The sequence below is a fragment of the Garra rufa genome, chromosome 24 (assembly GCF_049309525.1).
Source record: "Garra rufa chromosome 24, GarRuf1.0, whole genome shotgun sequence".
Taxonomy (NCBI): domain Eukaryota; kingdom Metazoa; phylum Chordata; class Actinopteri; order Cypriniformes; family Cyprinidae; genus Garra; species Garra rufa.
Window position 1 is genome coordinate 7,995,884 of NC_133384.1, and position 22,861 is coordinate 8,018,744.

Consider the following 22,861-nt stretch of genomic DNA (forward strand, 5'->3'; position numbering starts at 1 on the left):
GAGAGTGATGGGTGGGAACAGATGTAGTAACAGCAGCCCCCCAAACTCCCTCCACCCCCACTATCTCTCCCGGCAAGGGAGCGAGAATCTTATGACAAGTACAGCTCTCTCTCACTCACTCTCGCCCCAAACCCCCACCCCAAATCCTTGCACAACTCGAAACCTGCCCTGCTGTTGTGTAATCCCTTGTCTTTCTACCTCTAATCATCAACAGAACCCAACAGTGTCTCTCTCGGCTTTCCACACCCATCTCTACAAATACAGGTTTTCCCTCCTCTCCCTTTTCTCACCGTCCACTTCTTGTTTTCAGCATCTTTCTGGCAGTCTCTTGGATTCATGATACTAGTTTTTTCCCCCACAGCATTCATCAAATGTTTTTAATTTTCCTGGAAAAAACACCCCGCCCATCATGCAAACATCCTATCAGAGGAGAGGTGTTATCTTGACGAATGCACGCTTTGATGTGATTGGATGCTTGCCTACGCCTTCTTTTCACATCAAGTTGTAAGATGATGATTTTATCACCCTTTATCAGAACCATGGAAAAACTGATGAAATTCTAGTCGCTAAACACATTACTATGAGACTTCTGGTTCATTATCCGCTATAGGGATATAACGAGAAGACTAACAATGCACAGTAAACGGTAAAACTGTTTGCACTACAAAACATTGTGTGTTCATAATTAAAATGATACTTTAAAATAACATGGTAAGACACACCAATTTGCAATATCTAGCAGCAAAACAAGCTGTTTTGTACAGATAAAAATAGCTGGACACGGTTAATATCGAAAGCCAGACACATAAAATGTACAAAAAGGTATAACCATCGAGTAAAACACACATCGCAATCATCAAAAATATATGTAATTATTATTAATATTATTATTATTGTTTTTTTTTTTTTACAAATATCATGAATTATTTACTCATAATTGTTTTTAGGGACCATATAACGTCTTACAACCTGAACTAACTTGCCTTGTCATGAGTTAAATTAGCTAATACAAGAGAGACGTGATGACTTTACCACTTTTTTTTTTTGTCTAAAATCTGATGAGGACAACATTGGAATAAACGTCCAAAGGTTCGTTCTGTATAGTATGAATGTTTGTACACTGCAAAAAATGCTTTTCTTACTTAGATTTTTTTTGTCTTGTGTCCAGCCAAAATGTCTTTTTTTTTTTTATCAAGAAGGATTTTCCCACAAGTAGAAATTATTTTCTTGTTTTCAGAAAAATACAAGTCAAAATTAAGTGAGTTTTTGCTTAGAACAAGCAAAATAATCTGCCAACGGGGTAAACAAACCGAAAACAAGATTATTTTCCCCATTGGCAGATTATTTTGCTTGTTTAAAAAAAAATGCACTTCATTTTTACTTGCTTTTTCTGAAAACAAAAAAATAATTTTTACTTGTCTAGAAAATTCTTCTTTATTTAAGAATTTTTTGATATTTCGGCTGGAAACAAGACAAAAAATCTAAGTAAGAAAAGCATTTTTTGCAGTGTGGTATGAATGAAATCTGGATGTATTACGTCCAGTGTCTTGCCATTGGGCCTATTTCACACTTTTCACACATTTAAACCTTGTCTTTTTGCAATTTGATAACTATCCAATCACAGAATTCACTTGAAGTGGCCAAGTGTAAATAGCCCCATTGTCATGTGACCTACCGGATTTGTTGTGTCACTTTAATGCCATTCACAAATCCTCTCCCGTGGCCTCATGGGATAGTAAAGTGCAATGGCTCATCCTAGTTACTCATTCATCTATAGTTTTTATCAGGGTTCGTACAGATACTGTAAAATGAAATTTAAGGATTTTTCAGGCACTGCTTTTTTGATTTTCAAAGACTTCAATTGAGATCTCACTTCGAACAATGTTTGCTATTTCAAATTCTAAAAACTGATAAATAGAGAAATAGATAAATATAAACCTACTAATAAAAAAGTATTACTACAAAAGCAATACAAAGTATACTACACTTTTACTATAGTAGAACCACCATTATTTTTCTTTAGGGATTTGTATTTGTGTGTACTTCTTTGTTCCTTGCGTTCTTCTTATACCTGTACCACATTAATAGTTTGTTTTCTACTGATTAAGAAAAAAAATTGAAATCCTGATTTGAAACAAATGATTTGTGAACCCGCGCCAAAGTCCTAATCTGAATCAAATGATTCGCAATCCACGCTCCAAAGTTTCGATCTAAAGCAAAAGATTTGCGAACTCTGAAATTCTGTTCTAAATCAAAGAATTCATGATCCACGCTCTGAAGTCTCGATCTGAATTTGATTAACGTTGGGACTTCAAATCGTGTATCGCAAATCATTTGATTTGAATCATTCAATTCCCTAAATGATTCACAAACTCCTTCCGATCTAAATCAAACGATTCACGATTCGCACCCCAAATTCCCGGCGTGAATCTAATTATTCATGATACGCAAAGTTCCAATCTAAATCAAATGATACGCAATTTATAGTCCCTGTCTGAATCAAAGGATTTTTGCAATACGTGATTCGATTTGGAGCGCTTTGAAATAGTGAATCATTTTGCGACACAATGCTTAAACTAAAACCAAAACTAAATCAGAGTTTCGAAAATCTCAGTTTTACCTTTAAAATCATTATGAGTTATGTTGAAAGTCGTAAATGAATGGCTCTTTTACTTTGATCTGATTTTTGCTTGTGAGTCACTTGAAATGAATGATCAAAGTCACAAGTTTGAATCAATCTGAGCGATTCCAGTGTAAATGACATAATAGATTTGGTTCATCTGTTCCTCTTTTCGCATCTTCACTGCCAGTACTACTACTTTCTTAGCTTGATTGTTTTCTGCCATTAACTGAAATGAGGGATAAAAGTACGTTTTTTGAATTGCGTGAATTTTGCGTGTAAAGACGCATGCTTATTAACGAAATTAAACGCTTATTTCATAGATACATTGTCTTTCAATAATTCAAGCACCAGGCCTTAAGTTTTAAAGGAACACTCCACTTTTTTTTGGAAATAATACTCCTCCTGCTTCGGCCATATTACGGCAGCAAACTTCCTTGACTATTACGCCGGAATGGAAGTGTAGTTCCTAATCTTATCAACCTAGAAACTCGCAGCTTTGCATTTCCACTGGTCTTAGTACACGATATAACTACAGAAGAGTCAAGTTTTAAATACAACAAATATGGAAACTCGTTGGTCATTTTTGAACGCGATGCTATTGGTCTAATAGGATTCAATGATCTATGCTAAGCTATGCTAAAAGTGATATCGCCAGAACAGGAGAACGGCTGAATGGATTTCAAAACGGTAAAACTCAACTTATTAACTCAGGGGGAGTTGGAGAATGAGCCTATTTCCAAAAAAAGTGGAGTGTTCCTTTAAAAAGTCAAATTTAGGCATTTTAAGCACCTTGTACAAACCCTGTTTTAAGAAAACTACTTTCTGTGATATAATTTCTCAGTTTGTTTTTATTTGTTGTCACCAAAGTGAATTTCAGTTGATGAGTCAACCTCTTCTTAGTTATTTTGAGGAGTAAGGACTCTCTGTATTTAGCTGTACGTGTATAATCACGCTCGTTCAGTGCTTGGCCAGCAGGCTGTTTCTGGAGGAATTTGGTTTACCTCCATTTGGCCACAAGGCGTATGTGAAGTGTCTGTTGTTGGTGAAGAGTTGGCCCCCTGATCATATCTACCATGTTGTTATGGTCCAGCCAGCAGCAGATCCTGTTGTCCAACTGCCTCGTCACACACCCAGACACACACACGCTCACATTCCCTTATCCTCTCTCCAAAAGAGGAAGCGGCCCAGACCGAAGAGAAGCTTCCTGTGCGGCTGTGGATGGGAAATGGCAATTAGCAAAGAGAGAATCTTGTTCTTTTCTCCATCTTTTTCCCCTCCCAAATCTTTGCCGTTCTAACTGTTCCAACTGTCCCTTCTTTGCTTTAACACGTTATCAGTCTCTTTTACTCATTAGCACACTTATTAAATCATAACCACCACTTAGAGTGCTGCTTGGACCTCAAGCATCTCTCATCATCCCCTCTGGAATGAACCCCTTATGACCTCCCCCTCTTAAAAGTGCTGTTTAGACCCCCCTGCTCATCCAGATTAGCATCTACAGCCATCTGCCATGTCGGCGCCCACCAAAGCAGAGATTTTCCTGTGTAGTTGTCCAAAAATTGGATGAAACCAATCATGGTTTATGATGTTGCCAGCTGTTTGAGCCAATCAGATCTTTAATTTTATTTATTAAACTTTGCTAGAAACTTCATAGTTGATTATGGCATCACACTTGCGTTGTGCGTACGCATGTGGTCATGAGACAGATAGACACGCTCCCCTCACTTGTGCTCTCCAGACAGGTGCTGGAGCCATAAAGCACAAAGAGAATGTGTGTACTGTGCCTCATCTAGAGAACACGCGTTATGTTCCACTGGCTGTACCCAAGTACTCTGTGTAGTGTACTCGCTGAACAATTTTCCATTCGTTTTGGCCCCCAAATGCTTTAGAAGGAAGGAAGCTGTTCTCTAACTTGCTGTTTTCTGAACTCTTAGATATAAGCAGTTCTTCCAGTGCACTTAAAGCACCCTTTGTTTACCTTTTTTTTCTCCATAGTTATGGAAAATTCAACAGAGGAGACAAGAACAGAATCTGCACATTGCACCCTAACTAGGGAGGAGGCGGAGCAAAGCGATAAGCGCCAGAGCCCCGCCCCCACAGGAACACAAACAACACACACAGGTATCTATCTATCTATCTATCGTTCTATCTATCTATCTATCTATCTATCTATCTATCTATCGTTCTATCTATCGTTCCATCTATCAATCACCTATCGTTCTATTCATCCGCTCTTCTTTCTATCCAGCTATTGTTCGTTCTATTTGTCTGTCATTCTATCCATCCACTATTCTTTCTATTTATCGTTTTGTCCATCCACTGTTTTTTCTATCCATCTATCGTTGTATCCACTGTCCTTTCTATCCATTAACTGTTCTTTATATCCTTCTTTCGATCTGTCACCCACTGTTCTTTCTATCTTTCTATCTATCTTTCTATCATCTATCGTTCTATCTATCCACTGTTCTTTCTATCCATTTTTCGTTCTATCCATCCACTGTCTTTTCTATCTATTTATCGTTCTATCCATTCACTGTTTTTTCTGTCCATCTATCGTTCTATCCATCCACTGTCTTTTCTATCTATTTATCGTTCTATCCATTCACTGTTTTTTCTGTCCATCTATCGTTCTATCCATCCACTGTCTTTTCTATCCATTTATCGTTCTATCCATCCACTGTTCTTTCTATCCAGCTATTGTTTGTTCTATCCGTCTGTCATTCTATCATCCACTGTTCTTTCTATCCATTTTTCGTTCTATCCATCCACTGTCTTTTCTATCTATTTATCGTTCTATCCATTCACTGTTTTTTCTGTCCATCTATCGTTCTATCCATCCACTGTCTTTTCTATCCATTTATCGTTCTATCCATTCACTGTTCTTTCTATCCAGCTATTGTTCGTTCTATCCGTCTGTCATTCTATCCATCCACTGTTCTATCTATCCAGCTATCGTTCTATCCATCCACTGTCCTTTCTATCATCCACTGTTCTTTCTATCCATCTATCGTTCTATCCATCCACTGTCCTTTCTATCATCCACTGTTCTTTCTATCCATTTATCGTTCTGTCCATCCACTGTTCTTTATATCCTTCTTTCGATCTGTCACCCACTGTTCTTTCTATCCATCTCTTTCTATCATCTATTGTTCTATCCATCCACTGTTCTTTCTATCAATTTATCATTCTGTCCATCCACTGTTCTTTCTATCAATCTATTGTTCTATCATCCACTGTCATTTCTATCCATTTATCATTCTATCATCCACTGTTCTTTCTATCCATCTATCGTTCTATCATCCACTGCTCTTTCTATCCATTTATTGTTCTTTCTATCCATCTGTCATTCTATCCATCCACTGTTGTTTCTATCCAGCTATTGTTCTATCCATCTATTGTTCTATCCATCCACTATTCTTTCTATCATCTATCTTTTTATCTATCCACTGTTCTTTCTATTATCTACCCATCTATCATTCTATCCCTCCATCATTTGTTCTATCTCTCTGTCTGTCGCTCTATCTTTCTATCTCTCATTCATTAAAATAATACAAAGAAATTGAAACATCCACAGAGGGTTCTGCCAGTGTAGAGGAGGAAGCAAATGAATGGGAGAACGGACAGAACGGAGTAGACGGAGAGATGGACGCATCCGATGGAGTGGACCTGTCTTCCATTAACTCCATGATGAGCACCGTGATGAAAGCAACTCAGCTTAACGGCAGCGTAGACTCCGCCCACAGCACGCCCACTAAGGTGGCCGTCAAAAGCCCCAGCACCAATCGCAGTGGAAGAAAGATCCAGGTAAGAGATTAAGAGAATATATGGATTTACATACATAAACCTGTGATTAATAAATATATGACACTAAAAGTAGAAGTAAAACAATGAATTGGGTTCATCTGTTGTTATAGATGTTTCTTAGTATTTTGTGCAGCAGAGACAGCGTGGATGTCATTTCACGGTCGGAAACGAGAACAATTTGTGGTTATAAAACAAAACATATTTAAGATCCAAACTCAACACTGATTCATAATTTCAAAACAAACTCGTACTGACTCAGTCCACAAATGAACCAACTAGGCGAGCCATGGCAATGTCCTTGGCTGTGTTCCAATGTATACTTGTATACAAAAGTTTGCACTTTGCTGCTGATGAGAAACTTATAAATGTATAACTAGAGTCTTCCGTTGTGGCTTATTATCACGTCATAAAATTGTGTAATGTCTAGCTATATTCATTTACCTCAATTAATTTTAAGTTAGTGCATTTTAAATTTCACATACTATATTTTAATGCACTATGATGATGGATTAAACAAATTTTAATCTTGCACACTATTTCAGATTAAAGTTAGCTGGGATGCAGATTTAAATAATGAATAGCTGCTTCTACTTGTGTTTTTGTGGTTAACATGTAGTACAGGTGGGAAGGACTTTATGGATGCAGCATCCTGCTTTTAAAACGGAAAGTGACAAATGGTCTTCTGGCATCTCAATCCACCTTTTGTCCACCCGGCTGCATCACATGGCTCCCATTAGAGCATGCAATTCATCCCTTAACACTCCGGTGTGGGGCAACAGGTGTCGCTTTTAACCCCTTAACACTCCTGTGGAACTCTGGGGGGAAGTTTAGTCTCTGAAGTTTGGGATCCAAACCGCCCACCCCCCTTAAATGTGTTCCTTACACTTTTGAAGACGTTTTTTAATTTCTGCCTTTAGGATGTTAGGTACAAAATCTGCTAGACTTGCATTGAAGGACTATGAGAAATATGAGTGTATGATCTTTTAGCCAGTAGGCAGTGTTTCACCTGGAGAGGCTGTAGTCTGGTTCTCAGGCCTCTTTCGCTCCTTTTGAGGAAAAGTAAAGAAGCTTAGCTTAGAGTGCGTTGTGTAATTTACTGGATTAACTGAGAATAAAGAGACGCGCCAAAGTACAGAACACTGCAGACAGGTACTGCTGAACACAAACAGGCTCAGACAAAACCCGTAAAAAAAAGGAAAATTGCTAACAGGTGTTTGCTCAGGTGTACCTCATGAATTGTAGATGGTAGAAAAAAAAAAAGAAAAAAAAATGCCTTATAGCATTTATATCTGCTTTTGGAATCATCCATGGAAATCAACTTCAGTTCACTTCAAGTTCAAAACTTTTGTTGTTTTCTTTTTTAAATGCTCTCTTATGTTCATCAAAGCTATGTTTATTTGATGAAACATACAATAAAAACAGTAATATTGTGAAATATTATTACAATTTAAAATAACACTTGTTTTGTAATATATATTAAATGTAATTTATTCCTGTGATGCAAAGCTGAATTTTCAGCATCATTACTAAATAAATTACATTTTACAATATATTCACATAGAAAACTGTTATTCTAAATTGTAATAATATTTCACAGTATTTCTGTTTTTATTACATTTCTGATCAAATAAATGCAGCATTGGTGAGCAAAAATAAAAAAAATCCCACAAATTTTGAATGGTACTGCAAATTAAAATGAACAATTTTTCTTTTATGCCAAAATCATTAGGATATTAAGTAAAGATCATGTTCCATGAAGATATTTTGTAAATTTCCTATCGTAAATATATCAAAACTTAATTTTGGTTAGTAATATGCATTGCTAAGAACTTTATTTGGACAACTTAAAAGGCGATTCTCTCAATATTTACATTTATTTATTTTTTTCAGATTCCAGATTTTCAAATAGTTGTATCTCAGCCAAATATTGTCCTATTCTAACAATGAAATGCTTATTTCTTCAGCTTTTAGATGATGTTTAAATCTCAATTTCCAAAAATTGACCCTTATGAGTGGTTTTGTGGTCCAGGGTCACATATACACTTGAAAAATATTTGTTAAGTGAACTTTTGGTGCGCATTCAAGATCCACAAAACTCTCATGCTTTAAAACACAAGTCAACTTCATTTCATAATATTGTGAAATATTATTACAATTTAAAATAACACTTTTGTTTTGTAATGTATATTAAAACGTAATTTATTCCTGTAATGCAAAGCTGAATTTCCAGCACCATTACTCCAGTCTTCAGTGTCACATGATCCTTCAGAAATTATTCTGATATGCTGCTTTGCTGCTCAAGAAACATTTCTGATTATCGGTGTTAAAAACACAAATCAGTGTGGTGCTTCATGTTTTATGGAAATCGTGAGTTTTTCAAGATTCTAGAAAGAACATTATAAAAGTCTCTACCATCATTTTTGATCAATTTAATATATCATTACTGAATGGTACTGATGGTAAAAAAAAAAAAAAAAGTTTACAGACCCCAGAAAGTATATTAACCCAATAAACGACCTATGGTCCTTTTTTAAAGCAGGTTTTGACCAATTAAGGTCAAAAAGCAAACGCTGTCTGTGAATGACACTTCCCCTCATAACACTCTGAATGGTAAATACGGTCAGCTTGAGCAGTTGGCGCTCGCTGGTCCTGAACCGAAGCCAAAAGAGTCGCAGAAGGAAAACAAGCCCTACGCCAGCGTGCCACCGGAGGAAAAGGAAGTGCTCTTCTCTTCCTAGAGATGTTTTTGAAGATTCCTGTCTAGTTTAACCACTTGTGTGTTTGTAGATCACGCGGGCGTCTATTCAGGGCTGGATTTGTGATGACTCATACGCATTCTCTTTTAATATATTACGAGATAGCTAGACATTTATTTTATGACATCATATGAGTTCGCAAACAAGGCACTCTGTCATGTGACAGCATTAGATCTGTTACGACAGGAAATGGTCTCAGTGCTCAGTGTTTGTAGTTAAAGTGGTAGTTCACCCAAAAATGAAAGTTCAGTCTTTTTTTAACTCACCCTCAAGATGTTCCAAACCTGTGTGAGTTTATTATTTCTGTTGAACACAAATGATATTTTGAAGATTGTGAGTAACCAAACATTTGTTTGTCCCCAGTGGGGATCAGAAATGGAAGAAAGAACTCATACAGGTTTGAAACACCTTCAAGGTGAGTAATTGATATCAGAATTTAAATTTGTGGGTGAACTGTCACTTTAATGATCTGACGTACTGTCAATAGAGAGGAAGGCAGTGTGTCTGTGTGTGGCGTTGGTTTACACCGATTTCCACTCGATGAGAAAGAGGAAACAGTTCTTGCTTCTTCAAGATGCTCTGCATTAAACTCCTAAACAAAACATAATTGCAGAAGGAGAGTTTTTTTGAAGTTAGTAAACAAAGGATCTTCAGATAGACGATAGTGGTCTGTATTAAAATAACTGCGCTCATTTCTGGAAAGTTACCTGTATCGCTGTGGTATACAGTAGTCAACATTCGAAGTGGATCAAAACCTTTCATCAAATTTGTCCTAAAACCAAAAAGAATACCCGTTCTCATCTTAGGACAACTTTTGATGAACTTTTTTGATCCACTTCGAATGTTGACTACTGTATGTGTAACAGTGGAGTGTTTGTGCTCAGCGGTTGTGCAGCAGTGACTAATGTAGTTCCTAGGGTTGAGCAAGTGTTTATTTAACAGAGTGAATTTAGCTCAGTATCTCACACATACAACATGTTCTGACAAGACATTCAAGGTCGAAAGACAAGGCCTTATTCCTGCCTCCTGCATATGGGTTTTTACCCACGCTCCTTAAATTATTACTGAGTGTGCAAAACGATGACCATAAGAATTTATATAAAACAAGCTTTTGTTTATTAATGTAATATTACAATATTCTGAGTTTTGTTATTATTATTATTATTATTATTATTATTTTATTCCATTAGGATAATCTAGACTACTGTTCAAATGTTTGTATTTCAGTATAATATAGAAAAAAAGTATATTTCTATTCAGCAAGAAAGCATTAAATTTATCAGAAGTGACGACTTTTATAGACAAGACTTTTATAATGTTACAAAGGATTTCTGTTTTAAATAAATGCTCTTCTTTTGAACTATTTATCAAAGAATCCTGAAAAATATCACTGCTTTCACAAAAAAATGTTTTCAACATTGATAATAATCAGAAATGTTTCTTGAGCAGCAAAGACTGAAGACTGGAGTAATGATGCTGACAATTCAGCTTTGATCACAAAAATAAATTACATTTTACAAAATATATTCACATAGAAAACAGTTATTCTAAATTGTAATAATATTTCACAATATTGCTGCTTTTATTAAATTTCTGATTAAATAAATGCAGCATTGGTGAGCAGAAATTAAAAAATCCCCCAAATTTTAAATGGTACTTTAAGTTAGTTGACAAAATAAGTAAATAAAGTTGAGTAAAATAAAATAAAGTAAATAAGTTGACAAACTTATTAAAAAAAAAAAAAATGTTACATTTTCTTACCGTAAACATATCAAAACGTAATTTTTAATTAGTAATATGCACTGCTAAAAACTTCATTTGGACAACTTGTAAGGCGATTTTCTCAATTTTTAAATTTTTTGCACCCTCACATCCCAGATTTTCAAATAGTTGTATCTCGGCCAAATCTTGTCTTATCCTAAAAATGAAATGCTTATTTATTCAACTTTTAGATGATGTATAAATCTCAGTTTCAAAAAATGTACCCTTATGAGTGGTTTTGTGCTTTAAAACACAAGCTTTGGTTGCATATTATAATACAATGCTGTGTGTATGCTGTAGAGATGTATAACTACATACATTTCATCTCATATTTGTTTCAGGAAGCCAAAGATGACAGCGGGTGTATCGCCTGTCCACTGTGCGATAAGGGCTTTCAGACCCAGCACCAGCTCACCATGCACATCCGCCAGGTAACCTACACTTGTTCAGTATACTGTTGCATACCTGTTGAAGTCTGTATGCAAGTCGGCAAAGATTGCAGATAGTCACGTTTCATGTGTACGAACATTTTCAGAAGCCACAACGTATTGAAGAGTTCGGCCTGTAATGTTAATTAACTTCTTGAGCTAGCTGACCCAAATGTGTGTTTTTTTCCAGCACAACACAGATAGTGGGACTTCGGACCACTCTTGCAGTATCTGCGGGAAGTCTCTGAGCTCGGCTAGCTCTTTGGATCGTCACATGCTAGTGCACAGTGGAGAGAGACCCTATGAATGCTCTGTGTGCCATCAGACCTTCACCACCAATGGCAATATGCACAGGTCAGTTGGGGTTTTCAAACAAAAATGGAGCAAAAATGTGTCACTTAGGTTGAAGATTTCGATTTGCACAATGGAATTGATTCTCAAAGGCAACACGCACACATTCAACGTCCATACTGTGAACAGCTGTTAAAGAAAAATGGGACTTCATACATTAGAATATAATTTTTGGCAGTAAAACTTTTTTTTTCACCCAAAAGTTATTGTATTTTGGAAAGGAAGTAACTTTTTTTATTCAATCCATGTACTGATAAATTGTGCATGGATTTATAAAGTTGGTTCTGATCTTAATGTTGTGTTTCAGCTAATATACTGTAATTATCAAATTATTATTTTGACTAAGGATTGAGTGCATGATTGCATACACGCACACCTTTGTTAACCGTTGAGTAGTCAAACTCAACTTGTCTTAAATGCAGTGTTAAATAGCAGTGAGTAACTGTACGTGTGTGTGATTTAAGGGAAGGGAGATGTGCAGGAGTAGCACGACCATCCGCCCTGATGTGTCGTCATACCTTCTGTTTAACTACTGAATGAGCTGTAATCCTAAGCTTAGCGCTGACTTTGTGTTGTGGTGGATTTAATAAATGTTTGTTTGTGAGCAAGCAAAATGAATCATATGCTGTCATTTCAAAGTGGCTTGCATGCAAATTTAAGCAGATGCGAGTGGTCGCTAGATATTAATTTTATAAAGAAAAGTGAGTGGTGCAAAATATGCTGCCATGGGTGTTCTGAGTGGTTGCCAGGATGTTGCTATGGGTTGCTACAGTGTTTAAGTTGTTGCTATGCACTTGCAAGGGTGTTCTTGGAGATTTACAGGGATTTTTAAGGGTTGCTAGGGTGTTCTGAGTGTTTGCTAAAGTGTTTGTGGTTGCTGTTGTGTTCTAGAATTGCTACTCTATTTTAAGTGGCTGTTAGTGCATTGGTTTGCAGCTCAAAGGTGTTTTACTGATTTGTCAGGTGTTCTATGGTTGCTAAGGTGTTTTGCGTGGTCCATTGCTATGCAGGTGCAAGAGTGTTGAAGTGGTTGCTAGGGTGTTCTAGAGTTGCTAAGATGTTTTAAGAGGGTGATGTGGTGTTCTAGGGTTGCTAAGGTGTTTTATGTGGTTGTTAATGCATTGCTATATAGCTTGCTAGAGTGTTTTGAGTGGTTCCTAGGGCGTTCTTGGGTTGCTAAGGTGGTTTAAGTGGTTGCTATGATATTTTAAAGTTGCTACAGCATTTTACCTAGTTGTTAATGCACTGCGTTTAAGTGCTTGCTATAGCGTTATAGGGTTAAGGTATTTTAAGTGGTTGCTATGGTGTTCTAGAGTTGCTATGGTGTTTTACCTGGTTGTTAATGCATTGCTGTGCAGCTTGCTATGGTGTTTTGAGTGGTTGCTATGGGGTTCTGTGGTTGCTAAGGTGGTTTTAGTGGTTGCTATGATATTTTAAAGTTGCTACAGCATTTTACCTAGTAGTTAATCCATTGCTATATAGCTTGCTAGAGTGTTTTGAGTGGTTCATAGGGTGTTCTTGGGTTGCTAAGGTGGTTTAAGTAGTTGCTATAGTGATATAGGGTTGCTAAGGTGTTTTAAGTGGTTGCTATGGTGTTTTAAGTAGTTGCTATGGTGTTCTAGAATTTCTACAGTGTTTAACCTGGTTGTTAATGCATTGCTATACAGCTTGCTCGGGTATTTTGAGTTTTTTCTATGTGGTTGCTAGGGTGTTCTGGGCTGTGCCAAAAAAAAGTTCACCCCCAAGATTATGTGTGTACATTAGAGGTTTCTTTTATATCTGTAGCACAGTGCAGAATAACATCCGTTTGTAAAAGCATCATTTAAGAAGTTCAGAGCTGTATGTTGGTGTTTTTAGAGAAGTGAAAGCTTGTTGGTTGATTACATCCCTCAGGCCTCTGCCTGCGTTGAAGAGTTGCCCAGAGGATGAGTGCGCCACAAAGATAAATGAAAAGGCGTTGGTCGTTTTGTTTGTGTATGTTGGTGTTCACATACGTGAGCTCTACCGCTGGGGTTCGTCAGCTCTCTAGCCTTGGCTTTTGTTTAAGGAGAGAGAGCTTTGCAGGAAGTGAAGAGCAACTTTAAAACACCTCCCCCACCCGTCGCTTCCCCCAGTTTTGGTCGTGGTATCTTCTCCCAGCAGGCCTTGCTGATGGAGGGGGTAAACATGAACTTCCTCCCAAGGTTGTGAAGGTTTATGGTGAAGTGCATATGGGGGATCAGTGTGTGCGTGTATTTGTGTGTGAGCGGCTCTTAGCAGTTGTTAAAAGGGCCCCTGGGTAGGATGGCTTGAATAAACTCTGTAAATTGTAGTTATCTGGTAGTAAGCAGTACAGAAGTACAGTGAACTTGTAGGGCGGAATTGGAAACACTAAGTTTGATTTGCATGGAATGTGCGGCTGTGACGGATGTGAAGGGAATCTGGTTTTACAACATCAGCTGTTACTGTCCTGATAACATCTTGTCTTTTCCATAGTGTTTTTTTTTATTTTAGTAGTATTAAAGTGTTTAATAGTTGCCCCAAGAAAGCTGTCCATGTAGTTGACAAGAAGGCAGCCATCTTGTGCCAAAGCATCACATTGTTAGATGGGGGCAGTGAGGAGTAGGCATTCACTGTTGCCATAGAGAAAGATCACAACTTCACAGAGGAGAGTCGGCGTGCGTTCTGATTGGCTGCTTTTATTTGCTTTAACTCTTTCAGTCTTAGTTACACCACTAAACAGCCGCAGGTTTGCAGGGGGTGCCCTTGCTCTGACATTGCTTGGAAAAGAGAAACTTTCTGACACCACAGTGCCCTCTGTCTGTGCTCCGCGGGAGTGCGATGGAATGCTTGGATTGGATGGAATGAACCTGTTTATGCATCAACAAGTTTTATGATCCTTTACAGATTAGCCAGGCTGCTCATGAAATGTCCATACTGACATCCTCCATTCAAGGACAGGAAACTTCTAGTCTAAAACTTTGCATGATTAAGATTCAGCCATATCATTATTACAAACTAGCAGTAATCAACTAGTTAGTATTTTTCAGAGGAGAAGCTATCATCCTATATGAGGTTACTGTGGTGATGCTTTCCCTCCAATCAGTTTGCTGACTTGGCAGTGCTGGTTTTCTGTGATTGGCCAGAGGCAAGGTCAGAGTCCAGAGCAGAGAGATATAACAGCCTGTCAGGTCCTCACATGGGTGTCCAACATGCTGCCTGCTATTAATAAACCACTGACTGCAGAGTGAAAACTGAGACCTGCAAGACCGTGGGATGTCTGACCTTTTTTACACTTGCACATGCATACAGTACTTTTATGAGGTACACACAGATATAAACCTTGGTTAGAGCTGTTCGATTTTGATTGTACAATAAATAAAAATCTTTTTGTCGGATGTTGTTATGTGTATGATATTTTGGGCTTGAAACTTTTACTTAAGCCTGACATCCTTGTCTTCCAATTCCTACTAGTCCTCACTGGTTTCCGCAAGATCTCTCCGGAAAATAGAGCATCAACTTCTGGCCCTTTCCATGCAACATTACCACTTGCTTTCCGTTGATCTCTACCCGCCATCTTGGACTCACAAATGCACGTATAGAGGCTGTGGGATAATTGCACAAGTTTCCAGACCATTAGTATCTTCCCATTACAGCCCTTTCTGTTGGCTCCCAATGGGATGAACAGGGGTTCTTCTACCCTAATTTCTAGAGTATTATTCATGAGCTGCTCGTCCATCAAAGTCTTTAAGATGCAACTCATTCCCAAGGAATTAACCCTGTAGTGCCTAGGCCTAGAGAACAGAAACATTTGCAGTGCTCTATGCTCACTTTTTTTAGGAAAAATTTCAGGAGCACTTTCTAAACATTCTAAAAAAAAAAAATCTGATTAAAAAAATGTGCCTTCCTATTACGAGGTGATATTTGACTCCTTAAAGTGATTTACAGGGGAATTTTGTTTTTACCTTTGTAATGGTATTTTTCTATTTTTTTAAAAGTATATCATCTTTTATGTAATTATATTTTATGTTTATTAAAACGAACAAGGAGGATAAGAACACGTTACCAATCAAATGAAATCAGTATCAACAAAATTAATTTGTACTACAGAGGTGGCACAGAAGAACACAAAAGTGGCTTGTAGATGTATTTTCATATGTTTAATGAGAAATATTAAATGATTTAAATAACTGAAAAGGTACTTTAAAAATGAAACTAAATCTGCCAATAGGTGGCAGCAAGTCATTCATTTGATTCGTTCGAATGGGTGATTCATTCAGGAATAAAGCAAGTCAGTGACAATCTTTATGAATGAGAAAATTGAATCATTGACTCAATAGATTGGTCTAAAAACGCACATTCATTCATAAAACACTGCTGTGTTTGAATGGAGATGCGCAGTGGCTAAGTTGTGACTTGTTTCACTGTTTTTGATCATGAAATAGAGCAAAATCAGGCAATAGTGTTATAGTCAGACAATGTACGTCACTTAATATTAACTTCTTGTTTATTAACTTCTTGTATATTAAATCAATATCTAATTTACAAACTCTCACTCAATTTAGTTCATCGCAATCTCACAAAGTTCCATTATAATCAGTGAAGCTCTTTACATTGCACAGTGAATCTGTTATTTACACTCTCTCTACACTTTATGAAAGGATTTGTGAGATATGTCTATGATACTTTACTCAACATTGCAAAAACACGTAAAAACCTTTGAAGTGCCCCTGAGCGCAAACACAAATATGCTGATTGGGTCAGTTGGGTCACTCCTAAATATTTTTTCATAGTCGTGTGTCGTGCATTGTAAAGCCCTGATATAAAACAAAGAAAATACCAATAAACACACTCTTTTTGTCATTTCAGACACATGAAGATCCACGAGAAGGACTCGGCCAGCTCCATCCCAAACAGTCCGACTCTGTCTCCACCTAAGCGGCGGCGTCCCTCTGCACCCAAACGCAAACTAAGCCATGATGAAGACACTGAGAAGATTGAAGAGACCTCCAGCAAAAAGGTAAGCATAGCCCCAGCTTTTTCCCATTGCTACCTGCACCCCAAGATGGTGCTCTCGGACTGAGCTGACGATGAGCTGTGTGCCGCAGGTCAAGGAGGATAGCGTGGTGGATGAGCAGAGTTTGAACAAAGGACAGGAAGAAGTCTTAACCTGTCCTATCTGCTTCAAGAACCTCACCTGCAGAAATGACTTTGACGCCCACATGGAGACCCATCCTGACACTACACTGAGGTACGAACCCCTACATCAGTAGATAAAATTACAATGTGATTATGTAACGCAAACACAAACACGAAAGGCATGAGTTTAATTCAGAACTGACAGGCTTAGTAACAAAGGACTGTTTAGGGTTTGATAATGGAACAGTTCTGGCCCTTCCTACACTCAGTTTTCCGTTCACTATATTATAGCTGTCCATTAAGCTCAGACAGGAATGTTGTCCCTTTGTTCGAGGTGAGAGTTGTATTGCAGGGGGACGCCAGTAGCGGGGCTTTAGGCTGGATCCCGGCAGTTGCTGGGAGATATAGTGGCATGCTTTGTGCTGGAACAGTCATAATTTAACACATCCGAATACAGACGGAGCAACTCCTCTTGCTTACAAACTATGCAAAAGGGGTTTTGTTTCAGTGGCCGTGTGGTGCATGTTAAAAACATGAAAAATATTTTATCTCGTTGAACAGGTTCGACCTTGACGGTTTGGAACTATATTTGTTTTGCTTATTGAAATGTTATGCCAGAACATTATTGGCTGAGAACGATCATACCTACATGACTGTAATCCTGTCGACGTGTCCCCCTCCCACTCGTGAGAGGCCTAAGAGGTTCTTCCCTTCCCCCCCGCATGTGGCCCCCAGGCTCAGGGCAAGGGAGTGGCACGGAGGGGAAAGAGGGAAAAATGGAGGGGGGAGGGACCACTGAGGTTGTGGCTGGGGGGGGATTTAATGAGCTACAGGAGGAGACTTCAGGAAGATGCATTCAGCAGGACATCGTGCATGCATGCATGCATGTGTGTAAGGTTGTAGCTGTATCCCTGGAGACGTCAGACTGCAGAGTATTTCTCTAAAGTCACCCCTCTAGTTAATGGATAGCTGTACGCCATTGCTGTAAGAGAAGGAAGTTGGCAGGGCCAGTCCGATTGTGTTTCAGAGCAGCGTTATTGTTGTATGGAAGTACTGCAAATTTAGCACTAATCCTGCGTAATCACAAGAGCTAAGAGTGCTAGTTAAGAGGATCTAGACTGCTGTGAATTGGGTTCCACTCTGAAGAGTTCTAAAAACAGAAAATGCACGTACAAACAGACCCAAGAATGCTTTTCAAGATACAGACGTGTTATCTGTCTTAGCCAAACAGCCAAGACGGACACTCCCATACATGCATGCTATAATAAAATGAACAGTTCTGACTCTGAACTCTGATTGGATGAGCGTAATGCAAAATAGCCAATCGAAACAACAGCATCCTGGACGGGGAATAGTTAGTGCTTAGTGTAATTATAGGTAACAGTGCTTGAACTGCAACTGGCAAGCTACATTTTGCCTCTCAAAACTGACAACTCAGGAGGATGTGCTGCTATGCTCTGCCTTGCATTGCATTGTGTATGTCTACTAAGATAAAAGCAGCTTACGGTGTTCCTATGGACACGTCGTCATTATGATCAGGGGCAGAGCATGTGACAAGACCACTGCACAGTGTCACAGACATCAGCCAGCTGTCTTATGCGGCACCCTACAAACACAGAAAGAGAGAGAGCCATTGTATGCTAGGGTGTGGTTATCATTCAGCTCTTAGATAATTCACTTAGGAAATCCCAGCTCTATTTTTCCTGTGGATGTCTCCACAGTACATTGTAGACTGGACGCATGCAACACCTCACATTAGTATTCTTATTCCTAGATGTGACTTATGCTGCATCTCGTTCCGGACACACCGAAGTTTGCTCCGCCACAATGCAGCTACCCATAAGCAGCTACCCACAGACCCCAACGGACGACCCTTTATTCAGAACAACCCATCCATCCCTCTTGGCTTTAATGATCTGGCTTTCATTGACTTTTCATGTCTGAAGTTCCCTCAAATTGCACAGGTAACAGCCACATTTCTTACGGTTGATATGCACAGTATGTAAAAGTTCTTTATAGTGTTGTCACGATACTGGAATTTCTAACTTCGATACGATACCTTGAAAAAAATTGATATTCGATACTATTTTCGATACCGCAGAGAAAAAAACTGCCACAATATTAATAAAAAAATTATTTTTTAATTTAAAGATAAATATAGTCTAGAACATGACAATGATGTATATGCATATGTACGCTGCTACAGCCCTGTTCAGCTTCTTAGCTTCATTTGAGTTTGAGCTTCAAACTTTACTTGCTGTTCAAATACAACTGGTAGTGTAGGCCGTAAACTTTTTCTTTTTCTTTTTAGACCACACAGTTAACTAAACTATCTAACTAATCTTAGAACTTAAGTTAATGGTAAAAGATATTTGTTAGTTAACATGAATAAACAATGAAAAATACTTTCAAAACATTTATTAATCTTAGTTAAAAATTAATTTAATCTATAATTTACTAATACATTAACCAATTCAAATCCAAAGTTATATCTGTTAATATTTTTTATTGGACCGTGCTAACATGATCCGTTGTATTTTTATTACCTACCGTTATCGAAGATTCAAATATTCTGTAACAAATGCATTGCTCATCGTTCATAAATGCTGGTTAATACATTAACATTATTTGACGAACAGATTTTAATGCCGGATTCATAATCAACGATCCATGCAAGCAAACATGCATGCATCACACACGAAAACAATGCTCAGTTGCTCACTGGATAGACATTAAGACAAATCACAGAATTTAAGTAATGTTTTTTTTTTTTTTTTTTTTAAATAAAGTTAAATAAGCGCAGTTAATTTACATTTGACCGCAGTTAAAGTATTTACTCGTCTAAGATTCCTCAATCTGTTTATATTAAAGAACTACGGTAAAAAAAAAACGGGACAACACTCATATCAGCAACAATAATAGGCAATCTTATTTAATGATTCAGTAATGTCAAAATGAGCACAGTTCTTCTTTATATAGATACGGGTGTCTGTCTTTCAGGTGCTTTGTGAAATTAGTGGTGTTAGCGCCTTTTGTTAGCACTGCTCTGCAGCAACTCTTACATATTGGCTTGCTTGTGTACTTCGGCTTTCCATGTTCGTTTGTTTCATATCCGAAATATTTCCAGATAGCACTCCTGCTGTGCTCTTTATCAAACAAAGCCGGTCACGGGGTGCCGCGCTCTCCTTTCTATTCGCTTCACTTGAATGAGACGAGACAGGCACCGCGGTCACGTGTGGTGTTTGTCAACTCGCCATTGTGTAGAAGTGAAAGTGACCGCTCGGCTAGTATCGATACTTCGGGAAATTAGTATTGGTATCGTTCGGAAATTTCAGTATCGATATTTATCGAAATATCGATATTTTTGACAACACTAGTTCTTTATCTTGTCTGTAATATCTGAAAGTTTTGTTAAGCGTCAATTTTATTTTAATCCACAGATTTGGTGCGAAACCAACCTTCGGCGATGTACTGGCAAATTTCATCGTTTTGTATGTGACACATGCGATAAGGCATTCCCTCTTAGCTCAGCTCTGGACTTGCACAAAGCCTCACATGAGACTTCCAGTGACACCCAAGAAACAACTTCACCCTTAATTATGAAAGATGAGCTTCCCAATCCTGAGAAAAGCAGCTTCATGGACACCTTGGGCTTGCAGCACATCTCTCAGGCTAAGCCTGTCCCCTCAGATGAGGATATCTTGCAGGCCAAGCTAGATAGCATTCGGGTTATCCACGTGGACCAGAATCAGTCGACTGTACCTCAAGAGGCTGGCCTTGTTGGAGGGGCTAACCTGTCTCTTGTAGACCCAACGACTCTTCATGGTCTATCCCATCAAGAGGCTCTCAAACTGCTGTCCCTTCAGCCCTTCCAGACTGGTTTTGTGGTGCAGCCAGATGGCGGCATGGTAGTGAAACCAGTTTGTGGTGAATCCAATATGGAACTCGCTGATATACAGCAAATAATCAAAGTAGCTTCCGCTGCTCCTAACCAGATTACTCTCCCACCCTTGTCCAAGGCTCCTTGTAGTGCCATGCAGTCGGGCTACAAGCAGATGCCTCCTCTCAAGCCAAAGCCCTTGGTGGCCCCCAGAACCAGTATGGTAGCTTCAACTCCACCACCCCTGTTAAACACCCAGCAAGCTTCCCTGGGCTGCATCAGCCCTAGCCTCCCACCCCCTGCCAGCCATCCTCTCAAGACAGTTCGGGACCTTTCCTCATCTTCCTCTTCTTCTGCCAACAACCAAGCTTCTGCAGAGAGGATACAAATGGAGGCAGAGTGCATGGGAGATGCCCATACCCCAATGGACATGGATGAAAGACATATCAAACAGGAGAATGGCAAATTAGAAGAGACCACTGGAAATAAGGGAACATCTCAAAAAGGCTCTTACTCCTGCCGATTTTGTGACCAGGTTTTTGCATTTTCTGGTGTGCTGCAGGCACATATGCGGTATCATTTGGGCATCCTACCCCACCAATGCAATATCTGCGACTATGTCGCCCCAGACAAGGCAACGCTGATCCGTCATTTGAGAACACACAGTGGTGAGCGTCCCTATGTCTGCCGGCTCTGTCATTACCCATTTACTGTCAAGGCTAACTGTGAGCGCCACCTTCGCAAAAAGCACATGAAAAACAATCGCAAGGAGATTGAGAAGAACATTAAGTACGTTACCTCGTCCACATCCACAGCGGACGTACTGGAGCAGGCTGGAACTAGTGAAACTACTTGCCGCTTCTGTGGGGAGGACCTAAAGACCTTCCGGGCCCTGCAGATTCACTTGCGCACACACAATGGCTGCCAGCGAAAGCCTTTTGAGTGCAAGCGTTGTGGAGCAGCCTTTCTTGCCAAGCGCAACTGTATTCATCACCTTCTGAAACAACATCCAGAGGTCCAAGAACAAGATATTGAAGAGCACATAATCACTCTTCTAGCTGCATCAACCCAAAATAGCCCAAACCCATCTCCTCTCAATGGGGTTTCTCCTAGCACTGTGGTTCAGCCTATTAAAGTCGAGGACCTTAGCTTTTACAATGTAGATATGGATCAACCTCTGGACTTCTCTAACAAAAGTCGCGGGGGCAGCAGTGCTGGAAGTGTGAGTGAATCACCCGGGATCAAAATTGAACCTGTCTCCTATGACTCTAGCATGGAACCAATTGACCTCTCTATTCCTAAGAATCCTGTGAAGAAGCTTAAACAAGACATTGAGGCCACATTGCCAAGAGAGGTTAAGAAAGAACAGTCATCCATTAGCATTCTTGCACAGGCTCTTCAGGCTGAAAAGTCCATTGATGAGAAGTCCCAACCTCTTGGATGCTACCAGGTCCCAGTTGCTTTGCCCTCCCTTACCAGTAGCACTAACACTTCAGGACGGCTCTTGCGTTTGAAGCCACTGCTTCCTAAACCTTCCTCTGCTGCTTTGAAGGAGCTTCCACCACTAGCATCCATTGCTCAGATCATTTCCTCCGTTTCTGGTGCCCCTGACCTTCTTAAACGGGACAACACTAATAGTCTTCAGGCTGATTCTGATCCACATGGCAAGCAAGAATCGCCAGATATTTTGACAGAGGAGCTCTCGGTAGAGAGCTCAAAGAGGAGGTCCAGGAAAAGGCCTTCCAACAGCACAGTGAAAGAAAAACCTGTGATGAATGCCACAGACCCAAGTATAGATTTGGAGTCTAGCGGGGAGTTTGCTAGTGTTGAGAGGATGTTGGCAACCACCGATGCCAACAAGTTCAGCGCCTATCTTCAGACCAACACAATTGAGTTGGCAAGAAAAGGCGGGCAGCAGCCAGGTGCTAGTGACGAGAAAGAGGTGAAAGATGAGAAACACTTGCCAGCCCAGCAGACTGTCCAACCCCAACAGTCCAAAGGAAAGAAAAACGCATATTCAAATTCTGTGCAAAAGATGACTTGCCCCTTTTGTCCCAGAGTTTTCCCTTGGGCAAGCTCGCTTCAGCGCCACATGTTAACTCACACAGGTGAGTCCTGTAAATTTTACAGTGTAAACACC

The 22,861-nt window shown here is 39.2% G+C and overlaps 1 protein-coding gene across 1 annotated transcript in view; it reads left to right on the forward strand.

Moving 5' to 3' along the window:
• rreb1a (ras responsive element binding protein 1a) overlaps positions 1-22,861 on the forward strand; it is a 35,615-nt gene that overhangs the window by 8,830 nt on the left and 3,924 nt on the right. Inside the window, exons 2-9 of the mRNA XM_073830886.1 lie at positions 4,619-4,744; positions 6,198-6,427; positions 11,286-11,375; positions 11,563-11,726; positions 16,572-16,722; positions 16,811-16,953; positions 18,616-18,805; positions 20,282-22,829. Coding sequence (XP_073686987.1) covers positions 4,621-4,744; positions 6,198-6,427; positions 11,286-11,375; positions 11,563-11,726; positions 16,572-16,722; positions 16,811-16,953; positions 18,616-18,805; positions 20,282-22,829 — 3,640 coding nt within the window. The 5' untranslated portion in view covers positions 4,619-4,620. The remainder of the gene's footprint in view (positions 1-4,618; positions 4,745-6,197; positions 6,428-11,285; positions 11,376-11,562; positions 11,727-16,571; positions 16,723-16,810; positions 16,954-18,615; positions 18,806-20,281; positions 22,830-22,861) is intronic.